The sequence below is a fragment of the Acartia tonsa genome, chromosome 6 (genome assembly GCF_053477335.1).
Source record: "Acartia tonsa isolate MP-2025a chromosome 6, ASM5347733v1, whole genome shotgun sequence".
NCBI lineage: Eukaryota > Metazoa > Arthropoda > Copepoda > Calanoida > Acartiidae > Acartia > Acartia tonsa.
The window spans coordinates 40,819,572-40,844,081 of record NC_137265.1 but is presented as its reverse complement, the minus strand read 5'-3'; the positions used below and the strand labels follow the sequence as shown (position 1 = coordinate 40,844,081).

At 30.5% G+C, this 24,510-nt stretch overlaps 1 protein-coding gene across 5 annotated transcripts in view; it reads right to left on the bottom strand.

The window, feature by feature from the left end:
- The window catches only part of LOC145322680 (uncharacterized), a 126,434-nt gene extending 107,182 nt beyond the window's left edge, over window positions 1-19,252 (bottom strand). For all 5 annotated transcript variants that reach the window (XM_080164876.1, XM_080164877.1, XM_080164879.1 and 2 more), the window contains exons 1-2: window positions 18,819-19,252; window positions 17,891-18,255 (exon numbers count right to left, since the gene is read on the bottom strand). In XM_080164876.1, coding sequence (XP_080021002.1) covers window positions 17,891-17,916 — 26 coding nt within the window. In that variant the 5' untranslated portion in view covers window positions 17,917-18,255; window positions 18,819-19,252. The remainder of the gene's footprint in view (window positions 1-17,890; window positions 18,256-18,818) is intronic.
- Between the last annotated feature and the right edge of the window lie 5,258 nt (window positions 19,253-24,510).

Here is a 24,510-nt window from a genome sequence, read left to right as displayed (position 1 = left end):
ATTCGAAGGAGTAAGGAAAGTCCGAAAATTGCCTAAAACCAAACTTAGATATAAGAATTAAATAGCCTGAAATAATTCAGAGACCTATAAGAAGCTTCCAAAAATAGAAAATTCAATCAGTTCAGCAGTTATCGAAATCATAAGCTACATACAAAAACCCTTATATGATAGGATAATAATCTTGATGTCACAAGCCTGATAAAGCAGCCATAAAAAGAGATAAAGACCTTGTGTTTAATTAAATGTATAAGATGTATATATTATGTACAGATGGACAGACAAGGTTCCAAGTGGTAAATTTAAACAATAGATGGGCATGACTTTTACCTTGTATTGTTTACCAGGGAAGAAAGGGATATTGTACCGTAAGTAAGTCTCATGAACATTTTCTCTAATTTGTTGGTACTTTTATTTAATTTTGATTGTATGGTATAAACTTCAACTAGTACTACAGAAGGTTTATTTTTGTTTATCATGGTTGGGGTGGAAATCAATTTATCATCCATTGTCTTATCCCTTAAAAGCCCTGATGGTTACGAAGATACAGGACAAAAGGAGGACAATGCCGTGTCAAATAGGATGAGTAAAAACCAGGATTACACACATTTTAAAGGACATAACAATGCAAGAGGATGCAGGGATCAAGGATGGGTAAACGTGAAAAATTATCCAAATAAAATTAATATTGACTGCAAAATTTATCCTACAATATAAAGTAGTAAGTATAAGGTTTTTGACTTAAGATTTCAATAACTACTGAACTAATTGAGTTTTTCTCTTTTAGAAAAGCTTCACAAAGATCCTGGTATAATTTTAGGCCATTGTAATATTCATATTTTAGCATTGGGGTGGTTTTAGGATATTTTCTGCCCCCATTCTTTCCCCTTTTAAATTAAAAAAGTAGTACGATTTCTGTCTGTCTTTTGTCTCTGTTTTAGGTTATTTTCTAAAGGTGTAGGATACCCCCTTGTCCAAAAAAGTTATCATTTATCACATCCTTTTTCCCTGGATGATCTCAAAGGACATTGTGTCATGTATATAGGGTATTTTTCAAAATAATAGGTTAAGGGTGAAAACAAGGAAGACAATATCCAGAAAAGCGAAGCTAAACATTAAAACAAAAAATTGTAAAATAACCATAATAGTAATAAAAACAATTCTAGGAAAAAAAGAAAGCTTTGCCTTGTATATTAAAAAAAAGATTTGTTTAGCTTTTTATGACAAAAAATAGCTTTGGGAAAAAAATTCTAATTGAAGCAACTTCAAGATTTGAATTATGCGGTTAGCATGTTTCCAAAATCAATCTTAAAACTGGTAATAACGGTCATAACTATTTCTTATTTCATTTAAAGCCAGGAATCACAAGGGATAAGACAAGGGAAGATGCATGAAATAAAAAGTCAAGATTTAATAAAGTTAAAGCTTTAAGCCAACAAATAAAAAAGAATGTTACAAAACTTTGGTTGCCAGTATATTTTAAGTCCTATATCCCCTCCTTCCCTGGTATTGTAGGACAGATAAATAAAATGTTTTTATGTTTGTTTACAGTCTATACATATAAATACATATAACTGGATATCCGTGTGTCTTTCCTTGATACAATCTTCCTCAAGCAAACATGCATAAATGAAAGTTTTGAAGGTTAAAACTAACTACAGACAAAAATAGCTAAAAGGGCCTAGTAGGCATAAATTAACAAATTATAATCAAAACCGAATTTTGTATAATTATAAAAATGATCATTAGATATGTTATATATATATATTATAGTGACTTCACCCCTTGCCTTTTGGGGCTTCGCCGATAAATGTGACTAAGGGGTAGGTCCTCATATTCTGTTTTTTTTTCAAAAAAAAATTGGGGTTGGGGTGATAATTTTTTTTGTGTCATTTTTTTGGTAAGTGAGCTTGGTGACACCAAGACCCATCAAATAGCCTAGAACCTGCCCTGGATCAAATTTGAAAATACTCAATAACATACTTAAGATATTATGGTATGAGTGAGTTAGGTATTCCTTTCCCTCTGATGAAAATGCCCTTCCTATATTTCCATGCTTTAAGAATTGTGAATTTCTTATCTGATTTACCTAATTCCAACTCAAGTCCATTGTATCATTGTGTGCCATGTCCAAATAAGTGATGGGGGGGGAGGGGGTTTCTTACCAAATTTGCCGAAAATTTCTATGTTACAATATGTTTTAAATCGATCAAGTAAAATTCAAGAAAAAAACAATTGTAATGTATCAGCAGTAATTTTCTGGATAAAATTTTTTCTTATTTTTAATTTCTGTAGCTTAGGTATACCGATACATTGATGAATAATGTATATCCCCAGTAATACACAAAGACAAAATTACCTTCTTTAAATTACAATTAGTGGTTGAAACGTTTGGACACTTAATTTTATGAACAAACCAATCAAAATTCAAGAAAAGTCACCATGTTGTTAAGCCAACTATTAAGAAAACGTTATTATAAAACTTTGGGGACTAGTGTCATAAACAGCCCAATATCCCCTCCCTCCATGATTTTGAACAGCGGGCTCTTTTCAATACTAGGCTATTAACAGGTCGTAAATAGATTCAAATATGTAGGCATGGCAATTCTGATTTTAGCAATAGATAAAAACTATCTGAGAACAGCTATTCTACAGTTTAAGTAAATCTGTACGTCAATCTTTAGCTAAAATATTGTTTAACTAGCGGCTACGCCCCTAGAGGCCTCTAGGGGCACTTGAGGAGAGGGGAATCCAATTTGATCGCCCAATTTCTTATTTTAGATTTTAAAAGAAAAAGTAAAAAAAAAATATTTTTTGGGGGGGAATTTTTTTTCTAGGGGCGATTTCTCTTAGGAGGGTCAATGTACCCTCCCCCAAAATAGTTATAAACCTTCCTGGGACCTATGAGAAGCTACCCTGTTAAGGGGAACTTAATCGGTTCAGCGGTTAGCGAGATCTTTCGCTACAGACAAAAAAAGCTTACTACTTTATATAATAGGATACAATATCTGCATGGTTTCTATATTGTGAAAATTTATAGATTACTGTTATTTTAAAAAATAGTTATAGGTTGTAGTTGCTACCCCTTGACTGATGTGAACTTCATTTTATTAATATTTTTGTATTTAATGCTCAGGGATCTTAAGGAATAAGACAATTGACGATAAATGGATGTATATCCCTGATAATAAAAACAAAGTTACCCCATCCGTAGTTTAAATTATTAGAAAGTTTAAACAATCAAGATCTAATAAAAGTGCCTAATTTATGTGCCAACGAATGAGGGAACGTGTTCATAAAAGTTTGGGTACCAGTATGATTTATAAAACAATGTCCCCTTCCTCCCTGAAGCCGGAAAACAAGTAATGAAATGATTTCTCGGTATTTTCTTTTTCTATCCACTCTCTGCTACGTTGTCAGAATTTTAACAAAATCATACCGTTCCTAGTGTATATTTTTACTTTAGCTTCCATTCTATTTATTATATTGCGCTTTCATTAATTTATTATTCGAGAAAAAATAATTTTACAGAAAATATATTTGCAATTTTCTGCATATATGCTGTAAAAACCATTTCCAAAAACTTATAAAAGAAGAAGAAAAAATACATGCCCTATTAAATTGACGGACATATTGGGTATTAAGGGACACTCTATAATGTAGAAAATCTTGGCTGTAAAATAAAAAGAGTTTTCAGAAACATGAAAGACCAATAAAGTTTTATGAAATGCATTTACAAGGTATTTTACTATATATCTCCAGTTTTATACAAAATAAAAATCATTTCAATGTGCCAAAAACATGACTTATCATATCAATATGGATTTCAAATTTGTCGTTAAGATCTTGAATTCCATGGAAGTTTCTCATAGGTTCCAGGGTGTGTTTTAGGCTATTTGATCTAAAAGTTGAATTGATAGCATGGTTTCGACTATCTTCTGCTTACATCGTTCCCCTTTAGATACAGAGCTCCTATATGCTTTACGCACAGCCACTATTAATGAAAAAATAACTTTTTAGCACTTTTAAAATCCTTCTTAATTGCTTTTAATTGATTTAAACCGTTTAAATCTTATTGAAATCCAACTCAAAAATGTACTTTTTAGATGGCTATTAAACAATCCTTTTATTGCCAAAACCAACCCTAATTAACAATTTTAATTAGTTTTGCAATCTAGAACTGTTATTTTACCTATTGACAGATTAATTACTGATACAGATATTTTTTTGCTTTTGTAGTATTTAATTTAGCAAGGATAAATATATTCATAACATATTCATTAATACAATAATAGCGGCCACACTTTTAGCCTCTAGGGGCCTAATAATTGGGTTAAATGTAAGCATGGTCATTAGCTACCAGATTACCTAAAAAAAGCAAAACTTAAGCCACACATCAGTAAACTTAATAATAACCTTCCTGAATTTTGAACACACAATTAGGATCTATAAAGAATCAACATACATACAAAGGCAATTTTACAGAAGCCGCGCTGCTATCAAATAATACTTGAAAACTGTATACCACTCTAGAAATGCATTTTGCAGAAAGAACAAAAAATAAACGAAGAAACAAAAATGGAACACATCCCTTTTAGAATAAAAGTTTCTAGCATAAAGATATCACAATGTTGAAATATCTCCAAATATACCTAATGCTCATATTCATTTAGAATTAATGCAATTGTACTGTAATGCTTTGGGACATAGAATGCTTTATCTTTAACCCATAATCAAATTAAAAAGTAAAATATCGACTGCTTAACGCCACTTTCTGTGATATTGAAGTAAAAACTTAAGAACTTTAGGTGACATTTATGACAAAAAGGCAGTTGCACAAAAAGAACTTGCATTAGCCTTATTATACATGTATTATGTATTATATATATAAGGATAAGAAGCTAATACAAGATTTGAAATTTGATATTAAACAACACTATATTCACCTACCTACAGATTCACTATTCAATATAATCATTTACTTTTTTATGCATTTATTTCTTTATTTGAAAAAAATAACAATTTAGAAATGCTTATTGCAAATATGTTTAAAACTAATTTGTACAACATGTAGAGTATCTACGCTGATAGAACTAGTAAAGGTACAATATAAATATACCCTCAATTTTGAAGAACAAAATTACCTCTTATTTTTAATTATATTACAAATATTGGTTTTTAAAGTTTGGACTCTACTATTTTATCAGTTAGTTTTGAATCCAACGGAAGGCTAAACGAGTACATAAACTTAAACTTAGGGATCATAATTACTTTAATTTCAAGACGAAGCCCAATCTGTCTTACTTTTGAGCAAGACGATTCCCTTTTCTTCCATCTCTTTTGAAGAGATTTTCTCCCCCCCCCCCCCACTTCCCTTTTTCTTTTCCCTTTATATGACGTCATATAGGAATCGTCTTGCTCAAAAGTGGGACAGATTGGGCTTCGTCTAATTTCAATATCACTTTCCTTACTACATGTTCTTTATCGCTACTGCATTCTAAACGTTGCTGTCAGAAATTGTGCCTTATTTTAATTATAGAGAAGCTGCGCTACTAAAAAGCAATCTTCTCTTTTGAAGGTTGTTGAATAGAGCTTAAGGATGTATTTAGGCATTGTGAACCAAGTCCTAAATACTTGTTAATACCCACTGAAAAATATCAGGGATCTGAAGGGATAAGACAATGGCCGATGATTGATGTAACAAACTCTATAATGATACACAAAATTACCCCTTCTGTATAATACAATATGTGGTTGAAACGTTTGGACACTCAACTTTATGATCCAACACTCAAAATTCAATAAAAGACTCCAAAGAAATTAAGCCAACGAATAAGAAATCGTAATTATAAAACTTTGGGGACTGGTTTAATAATTAGCCCTATGTCTCCTCAATCCCTGGTAAAATATACAGTTCAAATCTTTTAAATACCCTCTTCGCCCCCAACTGGGGGTTTCATCTATTCCGCAAAAGATTCATACCTGCAAAAAAATATATAACATTAGCATGGTTTTACATAACTGCAAAGCTCACAATAGCAAATATTTATAATCAAGCTATTAGATATTGGCGAAGTTTAGTAGTTTAGTTAGAATTACATTTTTATTCTTAAAGCTTTTTAAAACTATTTTACGGATTCAAATAAGAAGGTATTTTTTTGTAGATTTGTTGTATGACTAATAAGGAGGGGACAGGAAGTATATATATTTAACCGTCTTTAATCTGTTTCAATTTGGAAATATTATGCATCAAGATACAATTAAAAAATATTTTTTATCATTAGGTACGTAGTATACCTACCTATGTGGTTAATTGATCTAAAATTTAAGTAGGTATGGTTAATGTTATATTATGTATGGATCACCGATGTGTAGATGCCTATATTAATAGTTATATATGTTTCAGCATATCCTATTCTATAAAGTTGTATATGTGTGTCCCGAAAGATCTCGTAAACGGAATCCTTTTACAATTCTTAGAATTTCATTACAAAGAAGTGCGACATTAAACTGTAAAATAATCCCCAACATTTTTAATCTTTTTTTCAAATAGGTATGGAGTGGGGGGGGGGCGATGACCCCATCAAAACCTGTTTGAACGAAGCCAATTTTGTAAAAATGCAGATTTGTGGATTTTTTTTTTTAACAGGGAGGATTATTCATGTCTCATTTTACATGCTTCTTTCATTAACACTATTAGGATTCAGGATTAACATTTTTGTAACTCAATTTCTTGTTCGTTACTAACGGTTAGCTCTTATTTTAATCTAGTATTTTATGGTTTTAGAAAAATATAGTTTTTTTTATATTTGAGACTTTTTTATCTTTCTAACAATCTGTTTTAGCAAGTTTAGAAAGAAAATCTAATCCTTAAAAAGCCTGAATTTCTAAAGAAATGTATTTGCAATGTGGGCAACTTTCAGGGATCTAAAGGGATAAGACAATGGTCGATGAATTGATGTACATCCCAAATAATGATACACAAAATTATCCCTTCTCTAAGTTACAATAAGTGGTTAAAACTTTTTAACACTCTGATGAACCAACCAATCAAGCCTCTAAAGCTGTAAGGCCAACAAATAAGAAAACGTTGTTATAAAACTTTGGGAAGTAGTGTAATAAACAGTCCAATATCCCCTCCCTCCCAGGCAACTTTAAATATAAAATGGGGCCAATGAAATGTGAGATTAAAATTTTTTTCAACAAAACTTTTTACTATCTTGTTTTGGAGTTGCCTAAATCTTTTGGATTTAAAAACATCAGTGTTTCTAAAAATATTTCTTTGTTTGTTTTTTGTGTGGTTTTATTGGTCTGTTCCTCTGAAGTATAAGATCTCAGTAACAGCTTGATTGAAACATTTACAACAGTGAGGGGACATTAGACTAAACTATACTGATCCTCAAACTTTCATAAACACGTTCTCTCATTTAGAGACTTCAGTTAAATCGTGATTAGTTGCTAATGATTTCAATTTACATAATGGGAGTGATTTTGTTTATCATAATTGGTTAGTTACATCAATTTATTGTTAATTGTCTTATCCCTGAAAATCCCTGACAATAACCATCATTAATTCAAATAAGAATGAATATAATTTTGCCCTGACAAGCCAGAGAAAACAAATTTGAAGTCTGTAATTTCATTACTTTTTGTTGTGGCGGTGGCTGTAATGGATGTAGAATATATGTGGATATTATGACAGGGGAAAAATTGTCGTCAATTTAGGTTACTATTTTCCCTGTCAGTTATTAATCAGTTCATTAACCTAATAGGAGGGTACGGGATGGGGTAATGGATGATATCGTTACTTTAGCCCGCTACAAGTTCCACTCTATTAGAGAACATGAAAATCTGGTGTAAGATCCAAGTAATAATAAATCCATTGTGGTTGTGTTTCAATGTTTTACAACCAAAAATTACATGCCAAAAATTTGAAAATTACGGGTTGCTTTAAATTGCTTAATTTTAGCAAGTTCTTTATCAGATGCGCTGGCCATTTTAGAAATTCATTATCTGATTTTCATAAAATTTATATAAATAACAAGAAAAATAATATCCATAGGTACCTAAGTAACTTAAAAATTACATAAAAAAAAACAAAAAATATTAAAATACAATTAAACAAAATTTTTCGAAGGTATATTGTTGAACTTAAAGTTAGAATTCTCATTCAAAATATTATTATTTATCCCTGAAAAAAAAATTTACCCAAGGCATAAAATTCTCTCATGGACAGGGGACCTTAAAGAAAACTCCCAACTTTTTGGCCAGCTGAAATGATAATTTTGAACATTAAAATATAATGTTTTTTCTGCATATTTCTCTAAATACTTAAGAAATGCTTTCCTTTATGAATAATCAGTAAAGTTGGCGACAAAACAGACATTTTTTCAGGTGCAATATCCTTGTTTATATTTTTTTTAACCTCCCCCCCCCCCTTAGCAGAGTATCTTAAATCGCAAGTTCAACAAACATAACATACCTCCCTTGCATTTAAATTTCACTTGCATTTCTTTAAAAGGAGCAAAAGATCCTCTCAGGTTCAGAGTCTTGCAAGTTTAATGCACATAGAAACATTTTTGGGAGGGGTGGAGGGTATACGAGGGGTTTACGGGTAGTCCACTTGCAACATAAATGTCACTACCTCTTATCCTTATGTGTTTCTGCATGAAAACTTCATTAACAAAAGTAAAAAATAGATTAAGATCCATAACATTGCATTTAGAATTCCTCAACATTTATTTAAACTCAAATATCAAAATCATGGGTTGATTTTTTTGATTTTTTCAAGATATACCTATCATTCATTATAAAATTAAAAATTATTTAAATTCAATGAATAATTGAATTAATGCATCTTATACTATTAAAATTTACTTAAACAAGAATGTTAATTTCCATGAAAAATTTTTTAAAAACATTTCTTAATATAAAACCATGATGATTAAAATCAAAGTATGACTTTCATCTTTACGTAAAGATAGTTTATCAACATAGACGTCCAAGGGTGGGGGTAAAGAGGTGTTTACCCCCTCAAACTTTGAAACCCCGTATTTACCTCCTCAAAAATTTAAGAAATACATTAGATTACCCCCCCCCCCCTAAAACATTTGAAACCCATCATTTAACCCCCTCAAAATAAAAAGCTTGGACGTCTCTAGTCTCTCATTCTTATATCCGCTATAGCATACACGCAAAAAAGCTTCGCTTTGAATTTGTTTATTTAATTAAATATAAATTATATTTGTGGTCTGTGGTAGATAGTTAAAGGGAGTAAAATATTGGATGAGTCATTTATTCAGGGTCAGATTTTGTAGTGTATATTTTGTACAAAACTACCATTTATATAGCTTACAATTAAAGGCTGAAAGGTCTACTCCCTGTTTTATTCATTTAAAAAACATTTCGGAATAACTTTTTCAATATAATGTACAGTCTTTACTGTACAATTTAAACTTGCACACATTATCAGTCTACAGTGCGTCTCTCGCCAAATATTTTACATGAGGGGGTAAATGGGGTAAATTTCAAGGCGTATAAAATTGAATTTTGATATGATGGCAGGTGGCCATGTGGTGGCCCCTATATATAAACCTTTATCAATTTAGTCTAGGCGTGTGCCCTGATAGCCCATTCTATATTATCTTTATATCTTTAATTACAGATTTTATAGATCTAAGGAGGATCTATTTTGTTTACTAATTAAAATCTTATTCATTTACGAGAAATTTAGAACATTTGACTAGAACTTTTAATAATACAAGATCAAAATTGTCCATAAGATATAAATATTAGGGAAATCTACACAACAAAAATCAGACCTCTTTCTTAAATTTTTAAAAAATAGAAATAGTCTTTTTGTCTGTTTGACCAACGCCGATTGATTTCTCCTTTTCAAGGAAGCTTCATAGAAGTCAAACCCCCTTGGCCTATATATAACGAATTCCCCCGAAGCTATGAGCGCAGCTGCTTGATAATATAATAGAAGAATGATATGGAATATTAATGAAAGTGGAATAAGAATAGAGTATCAATATTCTACATATACATCATATTATGTCTCACTGTGGGCTAGAATTGAATCAAGACAAAAGTAAGTGCCGAGCCCTGGGACCTATGTATGGTGAAAATAGACATAAAACCATGATTATTTCAGGTAAAACCAAAATATTTCAGCGGGGGCTTTTTGAGAAAATTAGATTTAAAAATTTCAAGTTCAATTTTCACCCCCTAGGAGTTGCCGCATAATCATGACAAGAAAAGCAAATTTTATTTATTTTAAATTTTGAACAACTTTGCTTTTATAATGTTCCTTATAAAACCACTTTAAAAGGGAGTTAATTAATGGCCATTTTTATCAATTGCTTTGCAAAGGTCACGAAAATTCAGCCTAAAATAAATCATATATAGAGAGGTTTTATGAAAGACTTCATAAAAGCAAAGTTGTTCAAAATTTAAAATAAATAATATTTGCTTTTCTTGTCATGATTATGCGGCAACTCCTAGGGGGTGGAAATTGAACTTGAAATTTTCAAATCTAATTTTCTCAAAAAGCCCCCGCTGAAATATTTTGGTTTTACCTGGAATAATCATGGTTTTATGTCTATTTTTACCACACATAAGTCCCAGGGCTCGGCACTTACTTTTGTCTTGATTCAATTCTAGCCCACAGTGGTCTGTTTTATACATAATATATTTATAATAAATATATACTTTTCGGCGCTGTACAAAAACCTCCAATTATTATTAAAATGTGAAGTAAGGGTGGAGTAGTTTTTGTACTTTTGTTTGTTACTCAAGGTCATGCTAGGTTGGTTTGAATTTGTTACTTAGAATTAGTACAGCGTAGGTATAGATAGGACCCGCAAGGTTAGAACCCCCAAAGGTGCTAGTCAAAACTAAATGATAGGGGGAGGGCGGGCTCTGTGCTCGACATGCATCATGAAAAGTATCATTATTTCTGTAAGAGGAACTTTTTGCCTCCAAATTAAAAATAAAAAAATATTGCTGTAACTCATGTTTTTATTAAAAGGATATTTCATTTTTAATTGTACAAAAAAACTAAAATAATCTTCCATTGTACAACCCCTGAATATGTGCATGGAATATTGAATACTAACCTATATTCTCTTCTTATATGTTGATAGATTACTTATTATTTATTTGCAAATGATATAATATTTTGGGAAAAAATCCTTTATATCACAAAAGAACTCTCCCCCCCCCCTCCTCATCTTAATTTGTTATATAAGAGAATAGGTAAAAAACGAGTTAGAACTCCACTGAATAAGAGTTTCATTTATCCTAATGATAAAAGAGGGATCTTAAGGGATAAGACAATGTGCTCCATAAATCGATGTACATTCCCAGTAATGATACACGAAACTTCCCCTTTTGTAGATTACAATTAGTGGTTGAAACTTTAGTACCCACCAATAAAAATAAAATTAAAGTTCTCAATTTTGTTAGGACAACGAATAAGAAAACGTTATTGTAAAAAAATTGGGACTAGTGTATTAAATGTACCCTCCCTCCTTGACAATATAAACAATATTTTCGAATAATAAAAAAATTTGGTGGGGGGGGGGCGGTTATGGGTAGTCAACTGATCGATACGGGTTATTATACTCATATTTTCTTTATCAATTGATTACTTATATTGGAAATTGGGTAAATAGGATATCAAATAATACTAAATATATCTATGCCATGCAAATCTATTTAATAGTTCCATTTATGTATCATTATTTTATTTTCTTTGTTGATAACGATTACAACACAATATAATATATCAAAATGTTCTAGCATTATACATAATTTAGTCCTCCCTACATTTCAATGTTTAAGCGCCCCTACATAGAAAAGAAGGATAATATTACTACTAGTGACTGTCTAACTAGCATCTAGTTAGAATTAAAATAGCCTAAAACTAAGCAAAATCTATATAAAGGGAGAGAACTTTTTCGGTTTACTGGTTAACAAGATAGTAATGCACAATTAAAAAAAAACGTTTCTACTTTTTGATATATAAGACGGCTATTTCGTAAGTATCCATGACAGACGGACGGACACAAACAGACCGTAATTGTAAAACATTTGCGCTACTAATAAAATAACTGAACGACCCAGGGAGGGAGGGGACATTGTGCTGTTTATTACACTAGTCCCCAAAGTTTTGTGATAGCCTTTTATTATTCGTCGGATTAACAAAGTTAGGGACTTCAATTGAATTTTTAATTGGCTAGTTCATTAAGCTGAGTGTCCAAAGGTTACTACCACTTATTGTAATCTACAGAAGGGGTAATTTTGTGTCATCAATGGGGATGTAAATTAACTTTTCGTTCATTGTCTTATCCCTTTAGATCATTGAGAGGAAACCCGCATTTACTTAACTGACATTCAAGTTATAAACTGAAACATATTGTTGTACTATTAACTGTAAGTAACAGATGGATAAAATCAATATAGCGGGCGGATAGAAAGAAAGAAAGCAGGCACATATTTTATATTTTATTTTATCCCGGGAGGGAGGGGTCATTGGACAGTAAATTTTACTAATCCCTGAAGTTTTAAAACACCTACTCTCATTCAAACATTATAGAAGCTTAGATTATGGCCAAACTTTTTCACCAATATTTACAATCTTCAACAGAGGTAGTATTGTTTATCACATAAATTGGGGTGTCATCATTTTATCGTCCGTAGTCTAAACCCTCCAGATCTCTGGTTTTATTCGACTTTTAGAAGGAAATTATAGTTTAGAGCTTTATAAGCCTATTCCTTGTTTGTTAGTAGAATTTAAAATTAATCATAAACTGCCCAAATTGATATGAGCCATTTATGAAATATTGTTTTTATGGATTTATGGACAATACCTGCTACAAATTAATATTTTCAACAATACAAAGTTAAACTATTATTTCATAAATTTTTATACAGCAATGTTTATGGTTATCCTTGCTTAAACCATGTTTTTAAAGCAAATCATACAGATATGACTCATATTTTTATACCAGAATTTTAAGATAAAATATTAAAAAGTAGAAAATAATGAGTCATAGGTTATTTTTTAGATTAGTTGTTAAATAAATTAGGATCTTAACTAAGATACCTATGTTTGATGGAAAAATTAAGACTTTTGCGTTGTTATTATAGCAACATCTCAATAGGTATGTATTTAAAAATCATTATATGGCGTCGTAATTAGGGTTACCTAACATACCTATATGACATACAGTCGACATAAACCATCATAATTGGAAGTCAGCATAACTCTTCTAGGTTTAATAGGGAACTGGGATCTTAAGGGATAAGACAAAGGAAAATAAATTGATGTTTTGACACAGCCAGTTTGTACCAACCAATCAAGATCTAATTTTAATGAAAGAATGTTTATAAAACTTTGGGTACCAGACAAGTATAACTTTGGGGCCCCCTTTCCTCCCTGATAGAGCCGGAGATGGGGTTTTAAAAAATGCCGCGTTTTTTCGACAATTTTTTAGACATTGATTGATTGAACGAAGACGATGGGATTTCAACACAGAGTATACAACTTGAGAATTCAAAATTTTAAAATTATTATTTTAGCCATTTGTATAATGTCTAATACAACTTAAATCCATTTTAACTGCATATTTATTAATGCATCTTTTTAGATCTGTATTAGACATTATACAAATGGCTAAAAAATGTGTTAAAATCCCATCGTCTTAGTTCAATCAATCAATGTCTAAAAATTGTCGAAAAAACGCGGCATTTTTTAAAACCCCATCTCGAGTAGGTAAAGCAGATAGAATCGTAGTAATTACAGAAGAAAGGACCATAAATAAAAATAAGCCATAGATGTCAAACTTCTTGGCATAATTTATACATTACAATCATTTGTTGTGATTAGAAAAGTTTTACATCGTATTTTTAGTATCGCTACTACTCTATTAAATGTTACTTACTACGTCCAACTGACCATATCAAGAAATATACTTCAAGGAACTATCGTTTAGTTTTATATTAACTCACATTACTATAACTGCTCGAGTATGTTTAAAATTGTTTAAATGTTTAAATGTTTTACCTATCTTTCATGCATTTAATTTAATTTGAACTATAGCTTTAAAAGTGATAATTTAAAAGCACTAAAACTATTTAAACAAAAAAACAGGTGCAAAACCAACAGAATCGATTTACTATTTTAGTAAATGAGGTTTTAATAAACAAATATTTTATTGGGTTTTTAATGGGGTAATTCTAATAAATATTCCGTTTATTGTGGTCAGTTTTGTAAAATGTATGTATAGTCAGTTGGATCATATATTTATGCTTATAAAGAAGGTATGCAATTAAAAAATGTCAAAATACATCTTTATAAAAGAAAGGCGTATACAGGGATCTTAATGGATAAGACAATGGACGATAAACCTATGCACAACTCCAATATCAAAATAAAATTACCCCTTATTACAAGATTTAATAAAAAATGTCTTCAAATTTTGTAGCCAACAATGACAGACCTTTTTATAGGTTAGGAAGATTTGTAACCCGCAAGGCTTTGACCAGCCTGCATAAGCTGTAAACAGTTGGAAAATAAGGGGCGGGGCTATACAGACAATTACTAAAGAACTCATGAAGGGAGGAGACATTGGACTGAAATTATAATGGTACACAAAGTTTTAAACTACGTCATTTGTTGGCTCAAAAGCTCTAGATAATATTATTGAATTTTGTTGGTTTTTGGTTTGTTCTAGATTAGAAGTGTCCAAACTGATTTTACTCGCAGAATATTTGGGATGTATTTCGATTTATCTTCCATTGTATTATTCCTTAAGATCCTTGTAAAAACTGGAGAAAGAAAAAATGTAGGGCGTACAAATGAAATAAAGATATTAATTACAAATTTGAAATGACACGGCCAAAATATGTTAAAATGCCCAAAACTATGCTAGTGCAAATTAACTAAACTGCAGGTCACTTTTGTAAACATACATATACATATATACCTATACTTACATACCATATATTAACTTCTTTTTTTTAATTTTTCCATTTAAAGTTTGACAAGTAGCACAGCAACAACAAACTTACAAATCTTTGCAAAATTATTACGGGTGTTTGAGCCTTGATGGGATGAAAAAAAGAGAAGTTAGTTCTTCCTAATTTATTTTTCAAGGGGGTGATGTCAGCTCATTCTAAAAATATTCAACTTTTTTACCTACAATTTAATTGCACGTTTTTTAAGATAGACTGACGGACGAACAATAGACAAAACATAATATATAAATTTTTAGTTTGCTAGGATGTTGCTTAATGAACTAAACTATCATAAGTCGTTGGGTAACTTATTTCATCTATATTTTTCTTAAATCTTTCAATATACAAAGACGAAAATATCGATGTTAGCTAAAAAATATAAGAACATAACCAAGTTTTATAATACTTGAACAGTAATGGATGTAGATTATACGTGGATTTAATAGACAACATAAAAATCTGGTGTACGATCCATAAGTTATAATATATCCAATTGAGCAGTTGTTAATGCTGGAATGAGCAAATAAGAATGAATTATAAATGCAATCATGTTGCTAATCTGAAAATCAATACAACTTTCAGTTTCAACTAATTTGCCCTGCTGCAACCCTTATATCTCATGGATTAGAGTTCATTCCGATGTACATATGTGCAGTTCAGGGACATAGAGAAAGCTTTTAGAAGAAAAAAATTCTGTCTATATCATGGATTTAAAGGGATAAGACAATGGTCGATAAATTGATGTACCTTCCCAATGATAATACACAAAATTACCCCTTATGTAGATTACAATTAGTGGTTCAAAAGTTTGGAACTAAACTTAATGAGCCATCCATTAAAACTCAATAAAAGTCCTAAAAATGTTAGGTATGCTTCGAATAAGAAAACGTTATTATATAACTTTGGGGACCAGTTAAATGTGAGTAGATATAGTTTTCTGGTAGTAAATAATGCTCAGAGTAGTGAAGTTTACGTAAACTCAAGTCATATTTATTTTAACAAAGTAGGTATAACATATTTCAGTTATTATAATTTTTATTAAAAAAAAAATGTTCAAACCACTTTAAAATAAAAGATAACCACAAAAAAATGATTTCAGACGCCAATATGCAATTCCCTTTCCCCTGAGAAAATAAAAATTTGGTGCAATTCTACATTTCCTATTCCTGCTTCATATCCCCCCCCCCCTCCCACATCTGTTTAATATCTTCCGTGTTAATCCCTACTGCAATATCCCCCCCCCCTCTCCACCCTACCAATAATAAAACTGTTATCTCTCGGGGCAGTAATAATTTGGGGACCTTATTCTTAATTCATCTCCCCCCCCTCCCGCTCCCCCTCCGGATTTAAGAGAGCATAACTTGACAGGGGTGGCAGGGATGTTGGACTGAAAATTTCATTGGTTCCCAACATTTTTAAATCACACTTTCTTATTCACCGGATTAAAACTTTGGGTACTTTTACAGAAGGTTCAAACTATTTAGAATTGATTTATAAAAAGAAATTATATACAAAAAAGGGGTAATTTTGTTTGTCATTATTGGGGATGTAAATTAAATTATCGTCCAGTGTCATTTCCCTCAAGATCCCTGACAACTATGACAATTTAGGGGTGGTGTGTGTAAGTGTGTGTGTGTGTGTGTGTGTGTGTGTATGAGAGGGGAAGATTAAGTATATCTGTACAAAGAACAAAAGCAACTTTTCCTACTCTATATATCATATAGTTAGTATTTTGAAATGCTTATATTTTAGAAATCTAACCCTATCAAACGTGGAAGCATGGTGTTTGATCAAAGTGGTAGTGGCTTACATTCTATTGACATGACAACGAATATATATCGATGACTACTTTATTTTTGATCTTGTCATATTAGTTTCATTAAAGATAAATCAATAATGACATCATTAATACATATAGTTTTATGTTGATATAATTTCAACACAAAAGCTTATTTTCAACATATAATTCTTTTAAACAATAAAAAATGAACATGTTTTGAATTGGCTGTTATAAAATGAGTTGTCCTATGGCCAAACCTCCCCGGCAATTTGAGAATATCGATCCAACAACCTTTAGCGATTACAGACTCTCAGTGGACAGAGAATGTACATAAGTTTGAAAAGTAAAAAGGCAAATAATCACTTAAAAATTTATATCTTTTAAGTTTGATAATAATTTGATATTAAGGATATGATTGTTTTATACATTTTAGTAAGAAAAAAAGCTGTTTAGAAAACATAATTACAAAATATTAAGTGTACAAAATCAGACCCTAAATTAACCACCATCCCTTAAACTCGGGGTGCACGACAATCTTAAATAACAATTATTTAATCATCTTTACGTAAACTAATTCATAAAATTTTCTTCTTTATTTTATAGCTTAAGGTTGACTTTTTTAGCTTTTAAAAGTTCAGACATTTAAACTTTAGATTTTGTAAATGTTTAATTAAGTTTATCTATTTTTTAATTTAATCCTAATTAAGCGAAGCTTCTCTAATATTCAAAATAACGCCTTTTAGTCCTATGGAAGAAATTAATTTTGTATAGCTCTGTTTTATTTTTATTTATTTTTTACACAAAAGATGCTTTTTATATATTAAAAAGTAAAAACTAATCAATATGAAAACTCTTACTTTTTAAAAATCTGCTTCGCCCCTAGACAAGAATTAAGGAAGTGTCAACAAGAGTCCTAAAACCACCTTATGGCAATTTTAAAGGTTCTCAGAAAAGCACAAATTTAAACCTGCTGTTTCCGAGAACTTTAGCTTCAGACAGAAACACATAACTACTTTATACAAGGATAAGGACAATTAAATCCTAAACTTTTCTATAAATAGGACAAAATTAAAATAAAAACTGACCCACCTGTCAATTTGTTCTATTGTTTCCATTTTTGCACAAAAACTTCTCAACTTATTGTTGTTATTATTATAAAATAAAAACAAGCTTTCTTATCACTATTTCACTTGAAAAGCCATCCACAAATCATGCTCACTTTTTATATTCAAGTGCTTTTTTCTTATTCTTATCAGATTGTTGAAGTATCTTGCTTCCACTCTTATAAAAAAAATGATTATCACAAACAATATTTTTAGCTATCACTTTTTATGGATATGATAATTAGGCTTTTTTCAGCTGTAATGAAAACACTTTTTATCACAGTGTTACTTTTAACGATGCACTTTTTGGGGTCTAGTTTTTGTCTATATCCAGAGGTAGTATTCAGGACCCTGTAGTTTTATATGTATATTTATTTTAAAATTTATAGAGGCGTCCAGAGCTGGATCTTTAAATCATTTCAATGGTGCGCCAAATCGGGGTGACCCGAATTTCAGCCAATCACAGCGCGGCATTTCGTAAAATGCTGTGCTCTCATTGGTGGAAAGTTGGCTCACCCCGATTTAGCGCACCATTGAAATGATTTAAAGATCCAGCCCAGAAAGGGGGTGTACCTCTAAATCAAGCTCACGCACTCCAGGCAAATGTCTGTGCACGCAACTATATATACGATGAAAGGATATTTCATCCTAGAGGAAACTATTTTGCTTGAAACTTTTCTGCTTATAAAAATCGCAATCCCTAAGATTCTTAGTGCCTTTTTTATTGGTTTTTATGTATTACAATTTGCTATGCAAGCTATCAATACTGAAAATCTTAAAAGAAATAGTTTTTGCAAAAAAAAATGTTCCTAAAAGCCTTAAAATTTTCTTGTTTATAACAACTACAGCATCATATTAAAAAACTAACAAACAAAAAAGAATTACTAGTATTGTTTTATTGCAAGAAAATATACATATAAAAATCCCTTAATCGAAATTTCTTCAGATGGACTTTTCCCTATATCAAATATAAAAAATCGAGGTAGAAAAAACAGCTTTAAGTTTTTTCACTAGAATTTTAACCATAAAGTTTAGGTTGGTATAAAACAAACATTTTAAAACTTTATCACATGAGGTTTAATCCTTTTAATAAAGCATTTTTTTTAACAGGGAATGTTTTTAAAATGAGAATTTATTCCCTTTCTGTATCACTATACGTCTAATTTTTTTGGTAAAAAATGACTAAACTGTCACTTTAAAGGCACAAAACTGTATTATAACCGCCACAATATTACATTATTGAATCACAAACACTTCTGTACTATCAGCTGTTTGATTGTGAATTGTGTTTTGCGGATTTTTCGCCTACATTTCGGTGGATTTTTTACACTAAAATAACAACCGCGGAGTGTTACTAAGCAGAAAGCTTGTAACGTACTGAAAAAGTTAAACTTCTGCCCCCCCCCCCTCTCCGTCCTTTCTCTTTTTTCTCATTTCTCCTTCCCCCCCCCCTGACAATTGCCCCCCTCTGGAATCACTCACACACACACACTCACTATATAGACCAGGGATATAAGGATAAAGCAATGAGTTAAAGTAAATTTTTTGCTCATCATGGACAAAACTGATGAAACTTTTTTTTTGATCATGTTACTTGTAGGTTTAGCGCTTATCACATGTTACTTGTATGTTATGCAAACTCATACATGTAACTTGTAGGTTTAGCAATATCCCCCCTCCATTCCTTATAGAGATACTAATATAATTATAAATAGAAAAAAATAAGATTAATTTGTTAGCTAAACTTTTATTAGTAATTGTATTGAATAGATGCAAAAATGTTATTAAATAATTACACATGAGATAAAAAGTGGGAGGAGTTTTCCTGGTTTAATTTGGTTGTAATAGAAGGGGGGGAGGGGGTTGTACATGAAAGTGTCCTGAGTTATATTTTCCAGAGGGTGGAGATAGATTTTTTAAATCAAAGGTTTAATTTAGAAATTGGTGGAAATTTCTCAGGAGAAAAAGAGTGGGAGGAGTTTTACTGGTTTAATTTTGTTTAAGATAAAGGAAGTTGTTTGGGGTTTTGAAGTTCTTTAGAAATTACAAAAATTACTTATTTTCAATAAAAATATCCCAGCTAACATTTTCATTAAAATTCATCTAATTTCCATCTTTTTCGCTTACATCTATTCATTTAAAATCATCATGCCAGAAAAATGAAAATCAGGGATATTTCAGAATCAACTCCCTTCTAAAATGGCACCGATTTTGATGATTATAGAAATGAATTTTAAATGACAATCATTTTTGTGGAGATCTGAATTTTAAATGACAGTCATGTTTGTAGAGAAATGAAATTTACATTCCAGGTCATCTTTTTACGGAAATAATATATAATGTAAAGCAGCATCCAAGGACTTGCCACATGTACCTAAGTATGATGGCCAAAGATATTACTAAAATAAATAATGTGTTGTAGTTGACACTGAATTTAGTCATTTATATGACTAATTGAAATTGTAATTCAAATAAGATTTCTTTATTTTAAATGAATGTTAAAAATTCCTTTCATGTTCAAAAATATTTCCGTTATATTTTCTAATAACATAATAATTACTCAATTTTAATTAAATTTATTTTTACTTAACTTTTCCCACTTTTAAAGGGCGAATATAGGTTTGATATGATATGAGCTTATATGAAAGGTGCCATTTCATACTTTTAGAATATCTATGCCAAATTTAAAAATTCAAAAAAATCCTTAAGTAGATTTTGCAATTTTCTGTTTCAATTGAACATATGATAAATGAGATTGACGACAAACGGTTTATTTTAGCCCTTTACAAGACTTTTTTTTGACTATTTTGCTTAAGTTTGATTGACTATTACAATGGCACGCACCTTAAAAGATAATTTAAATGTTTATTTTTTTAGATTATATACTCTTTAATTCAATTTTTTAAAAGCGTAGAAATAATTTGCGTAAAAGTTTTGACTAGGGTAAATAATACGTCTTAAAGTTTATTTTCTGTACAAAGATCATTGGTTAATTCTGGAAAATATAAAAACCCTGATGTACGCAATTTTAACACACACACACACGAACCTTAAAAAAACAGGGATTTGAAATCATTCTTCCTCCAAGAAAATTTTATCAATTATTTTTTTTTACTTTTTACATTATTTGATGTTTTTTTAAACTTTTAAATATTTTACTTTATATAATTTGTATTAAGGTAGAAGATGGGTATATTTACCCCTGATTAATTAGTTTCCACGTTATTACGACTATCCTTTACGAAAGCTTTTTAATTCAACCTTGCTACGAAGCCTTGTGTGATGCTAGGGTAATTGGGTTCTTAGGGAACCACACTTATTACATAATATTATCTTGAGTTAGAAAGGTTTTAAGCTATAAACAGACTTATACAATTAGATATGTCAATATCCTTAAGTTATTTATAATCTATATAATGGCACCTTTGAAATAAGCTCATATTATATCAAACCTATATTCGCCCTTTAAAATTAAAAGGACCTAGGAAATCTTCCGCAAATCCTCCTAGAATCAATTATATGAAAGAAGTGTTACAACAATCTTGTGAAATTTTATTTAAAGATTTAATAAATTAAATTATTTTTTTGAAAAATAAGTTATTTTTATAGTTTTTTATAAAAAAAATTTAATCGGTTAATTTAGGAAAAATCCGCCTTAAGATGTAAAATGTCGTCTTTTTATTGAGAAAACTTATTCTAATCCGCCATAAGTGTCACCATTCTTTTTTATATAAATATTTCTATATTCTTATTATAGGGAAAAATGGTTAAATTTTATTTTAACGGTGCGTTAAAAGAATGTTTTATGTTTGTGATTGGTTTTTGTTTGATTTGTGGCCATAATAGTATTAGAATTTTGGCAACATTTACCCAATAAAATGATTCTTTTGATTGTATTGATTAATGCTTACTACACTTTTTCATAAAAGCGTTTGGGGAAAACTTAAGTAAAATTTTATTAGTTTTTGATGCTATTTAGGGTATTTTAGATCTAAAAACAATAAAATTGAGTATTTACAATATTTTCCTCCAAAGCACCTATACAAAAACGTTTGTAAGCCCATACTACAAGTGTCTGCATACAATAGAAGTCAAGAATAATAAAGGAATACTCTTTAAAAGGGTTTTAAAATACTTAAGCCTTAAATTACAAAATAACACATGGGAAATATTTAAAGGGTGATGTTGATGTCAAATAATTATTGTTAACTGCTGCAAAATTTTCAAGTTAAGAATATGGGTTATTATTGTTTAAGCCTTGGATTTGTTTTCATAGTGTTCTTCGTTTAAAACTTATTAAATCTATTGTGAAATAAAAAAAAAACGAGTGTTAATGTATAATGTGTTTTGTAGATTTTGTTTAGTTGAAAACTTAATCGCAGTAAAAGAAATAATAGAAGATTAAAGTTTTAAATGTTTTTAAAATTATATTGAAAATTTTGATCTTCAAAATTAAAAAACTCTTCTAAGGCGGTATAGATCAAAAAATATCTAAAGCTTTTTTCAGATGGCGGATAATTGTCTAAATGTGTTGATTAAATTTTTTGTTCAAAAAAAACATACAAAAAAGCAAAATTTTAAAAATTCAACCTCATTTTAGAAATCTACATAAAAAATTTCTCAACTTTATTGTACAAACATACAAGCAGGGATAAGGGATAAGGGATTTGTAGAAGATTTCCTAGGTCCTTTGAGTCCTCTAGCGGGATTTTTTTTAAACATGTAATATAGAAAAAAAGAATGGCATGAAAATTAAAATGAAAGTCATTTAGATGAAAAAAAGATGACAGGAATGTTTTTTTTCGTGAAAAAAATGAAAAGTAAATGACCAGCATTTATTTTTCATCTCTTAATGATATGAAGATTCTTGGCATAATTTGGAAAAAGTCAAACATGAAAATTTAATGCCGGGTCATTTTTCGAAAAATTACAAAAATGAAAAATAAATGCTGGCCATTCACTTTTCATTTTCAATGAAAAAAAACATTCTTTTCATCTTTTTGGCATTTGGGGGAAAATTACAAAAATGAATTCCTATCATTTCTATGAATTTGAAATTGTCATTTAATTTTTTTGGAGAGATGACATATGTTTGACTGGGATAACTAACATTGTCGGCCTATCTTCTTTTTTTATCTTCCTTTACTTGTAGGTTTAGCGCTAAACCAACAAGTAACATGATCCTTTTTTTAAATTCTTTTGTTGCAAAGACATCATGTTCTTATTATTATAGAACAACAAGTTAACACAAAGTAACTAAAAATGATTTAGAAATTATGTATTTCCAAAAATTTTGGGGAAAATTTATTTAGTGAAGAGAGGGGTTAATATCTCTCCCCGCCCCCTTGGACTTCCTTGTTCAAAAAAGTATCTCTTTTAATTTTCTAAATAAATTTTGCATATTGAATTCTAACAATAAATTTGAATCTATGACCCATTATACTATCCTTATACCCCTGATGTAGACACACAAGGGGGGGGGGGTGAGTAGTATATAAAGTGTGAGTAGTGGAGTAAAGAAAGTATCTGAATGAAATGGGCGAGAAAGGGAAGGTAGCAAGGGTGGTGAGGAGGATAATACCGGTGTGTGGGGAAGAAGGCGTGAGTAAGGGACGATAATAGGGAAGGAAAAAAGAAGGGTGGCTCTCTGAAAGTGTATTTGAGTAAACGCGGGTGTCACCGAAAATATATCATATCTTTTTGTGCTCCAATTAGATTGATATACAGAGGGAAAGTTTGTTCTATAAATAGGGCAGCAAAAAACAATTTAAGAATTACTTAAATGCAAATAGTCTGTATAGAATTGAAAAATTTTAGGCAAATCTAAAAAGTGTATGATTTTGAAAATGCGGAAAAAGCGGCACTCATGTTGTGTAAAAACAAGTCTTAAACACACTTCTCCTTTCCTCCGCTCTCCCCTCCTTTCTTTATAGCAGACTTGCTCCTTTCCTTTCTCCATCAATTTACCACCCTACTAATACATATATACTACAAAAATAATATATAATACAGGAAGGGAGGGGACGGTACATTAGCAGATAAATTAATGCACACCCCTATGATTTTATACTACTAACAGCAAAATTTCAAACTTAAATACACTATGATTCATGTATTTGAAGCCAATGTAATATATTATCCCTAAATCCATGATTATTATGACCAACTACCCCTCCCTCTCCTCTCTTTCTCCCCTGAACCATAGAATCGCGCGAAACGAAAAGAGCGAGCGAGATTAGCGCGCTATTGCACATTGCAAAAGTGCCTTTTTTTAGGAGCGCAATTAACATATAAATATATTCTGAACGTCACTCACAACGTCAGTACTGGGAATTAAGTATGTAGGTCTAATGTATAGGTCTAGCATGGTGTATATTTAAACTGAAAGAATAGTCTGATATTTGTAAAACATGTTCAAACAAGTTTTCAGCCAACAAAAAAGTGTTCGTTTTTTTCAAACTTTGGGTACAAGTCCAATGTCTGAATTTTTGTGAATTGTAGTAAAGATTCTTTATAAGTATACCCATGAAAAGTGTCTGTTGTGTAAAATTGTTTTGTCATTTTTTTCCATTTTGCGAGCTTCGCTTGAATAGATGTCGTCATACT